Raw genomic sequence first — 2,433 nt, 5'->3', positions numbered from 1 at the left:
CTTCAAACAGAGGGGACCCGTCACATATAATATCGTTCTGTGACTTATCTCTAAAACTGAGAATTGTCCTCTGTAAAGTGGGACACCTCCCCACTGCAAAGCTCTGGAAGATGCTCTAAGGGATTAGGTTGATTCATACATGCAAATTCATACATGCAAATACACACTTTGGTGATCATTACCGGGAGGAACCCTTTGCTTTCTCTATCCAGTCCTTTCTCCCTGTGCCACAGATCTCCTTTCTGCTTGGTGCTTCCTCCTCCTGAAGAGCGCATGTTCCCCACCCCGCCTCTCCCCAGCTTGAGCTGCCACGTACTCGCGGTAATTCCTGGTGAGCAGAGTATAAAGGAACGGATTGATGCAGCTGTTGCTGTAGGTCAGGCAGGTAACACCAAAGTTGAGGTAAGCTTGAGTGGTGGGCCCCATCGCCAAGCCCTCTGACCAGTACAGCTTGGCTAGTTGCCAGGCCCAAAATGGCACAAAGCAGGCCCAGTAAGCTACAATGATGCCAAAAATCCTGGAGAACAGCTGTTGTTTCAGTACTCTGCTCGTCACGCATGGCTGTACGGCTCTCATGGAAGCCCAGTAGGCCTGAGCAAGGCGGGAGTACACTATGCCTAGGACCAAGCCGGGCCCAAGGATACTCGTGCTGAACAGGATTGTGAGGTAAACCCGGAAGGCCTCAGGTGTCCATGTAGGAAAACAAATATGCTTGTGGTTGCTGCCCTCCCGCTGCTGGATCATGACCATCATGGGCACAGTAAGCAACCAGGAGAGGATCCATGTGGCGACGCTGACAAATTTGCGGTAACTGTTTCCAGCCCGCCTGGCCTTCAAGGGTCTGGTCACTGCCCAGTAACGCTCCAAGCTCATAGCCGTCAGCAGGAAGATGCTTGCATGCATCGTGAGTAGGTCCAAGCTAAGCAGGAGCCTGCAGCCCACATCCCCGAAGAACCAGTTCTGGGCAAAATAGGTGCACACCACAAAAGGGATGGTGGAAAGGTAGAGCAAGTCCGCCAGGGCCAAGTTGACCACATACACGCATAAAGAACCCGTCGAGCGAAGCGCCATTCCGCCAAGGGCCACCACCAACGTATAGAGATTCCCCGTCACCCCAATGAGGCACATAAGGAGAAGCACTGCACCCAAGACCCCAGTGATGGGACTTTCCTCTCCAAACTCAGGGTCCTCAGAGGAATTGCTCCAGGAAGTGTCTTCAATGAGCTCTGCCGTCATTGTGTTAGCCAGGGGCACCTCCAGGTCTAAGGAAAAGTACAGCACATGCACATACTGTGTGCAGCCCTCGTGGCAGTTTAAAGGACTGAGGGAAAGGACGGCAAGTGTGATGGGGAGAAACTGTGGGGAGGGGGACCTATTTCCCATATGCAATGATACAGGCCTGCTGGGTACCTCAGTCTTCTTTCCAGGCTGTTCTTGGCGATGCTCTTTACCGTTCCCTGGAGAATCAAGGTGATGCAAAGAAGTCCATGTTCCACACTATGGACTTAACAGCATGGTATCTTCTCACTGCTTTTCAGCTCAAAGTGAGACTGCTCGCTCTCTCGCTCTTTGATATCTCTGTCTTATTTGCAGGTCCATTAACACAGAAAGCCTTTTTGAAACAGCCGAGCAGATTCCCTCTTCACCGTCCTCTCTGTTGCACTTCCCCAAGCGATCCCCTCTCAAAAGCAGCATTCACCTCTGCGTGGAGGAATGACGTGCCTGGTGCTTGGCTTCACACTCAAGTGCTATGCTAACACTCTCGGCAGCAATTTCTGGACATTTGCTGGTCACTGAGCAAGGCACTGCACACCCACACGGTTTCTTTTCCTTTCCTTCATCTTTCCATTTCTGCCCATCTCTCCTGTGAGTTCTCCTTGAATTCAGCCTACTTCCCACCTTTCCTGCTTTTAGTTTTTCATTCATATCCAGGAAGGAATGGAAAGTCCTTAATGGATGAAAATGTGGCTAAAAGGGAAGGAAAGAGTTATGTGCATAAAGTAGCTTTCCTCTGTCCAGTTGGATAGGATTACAGCTCCCAAATTGCCATACTGGGGAGAGCAATAAGCTTTACTTCTCATTCCTCAAAGCTGACAAGAAAGAATTTTTGTGATTTTTGCTGCTATCAAGAAGCTCCACTTCATGAGGATGGGCCAGCGTGCACTCATTGCCACTGCCTACACGTGCTATCATAGTTGTTTGCTAGGTTTTAGGCCTTCAAGGTCAGAACTGATCCCTGTCAAAAAATTCAGCTGGGTGCAGCAAGTTTTCCACTCCTGTTTCCCTTAAGGAAGTCTCCTGCATGCCTTGGGGGTGGGGGATAAAGCTAGGGGGTTATTAAAGTGAGTGATTCTTTATTTGGCTTTTCCTGAGTGGGTGGGTGTCAAGATCTTCAGTCTTCATCTAGGAGACTGGAATCTGATGGAGGCCCTG

General features: G+C 50.1%; 1 protein-coding gene across 1 annotated transcript; it reads right to left on the bottom strand.

Annotated features, from left to right (window-relative positions):
• Positions 1-204: 204 nt before the first annotated feature.
• Positions 205-1,383, bottom strand: LOC123028812 (urotensin-2 receptor-like). The gene has a single exon (XM_044441058.1). It carries the CDS (start codon positions 1,381-1,383, stop codon positions 205-207), a length of 1,179 nt encoding a protein of 392 aa, XP_044296993.1.
• Between the last annotated feature and the right edge of the window lie 1,050 nt (positions 1,384-2,433).

The sequence above is a fragment of the Varanus komodoensis genome, unplaced genomic scaffold (assembly GCF_004798865.1).
Source record: "Varanus komodoensis strain SLA01 unplaced genomic scaffold, ASM479886v1 scaffold39, whole genome shotgun sequence".
Taxonomy (NCBI): Eukaryota; Metazoa; Chordata; class Lepidosauria; order Squamata; family Varanidae; genus Varanus; species Varanus komodoensis.
This window is presented reverse-complemented; position numbering and strand designations above follow the sequence as displayed.

Bases quoted from the DNA above. Each gene is read 5' to 3' on its own strand.
- LOC123028812 (XM_044441058.1), bottom strand. From the start codon at position 1,383: ATGGGAAATAGGTCCCCCTCCCCACAGTTTCTCCCCATCACACTTGCC.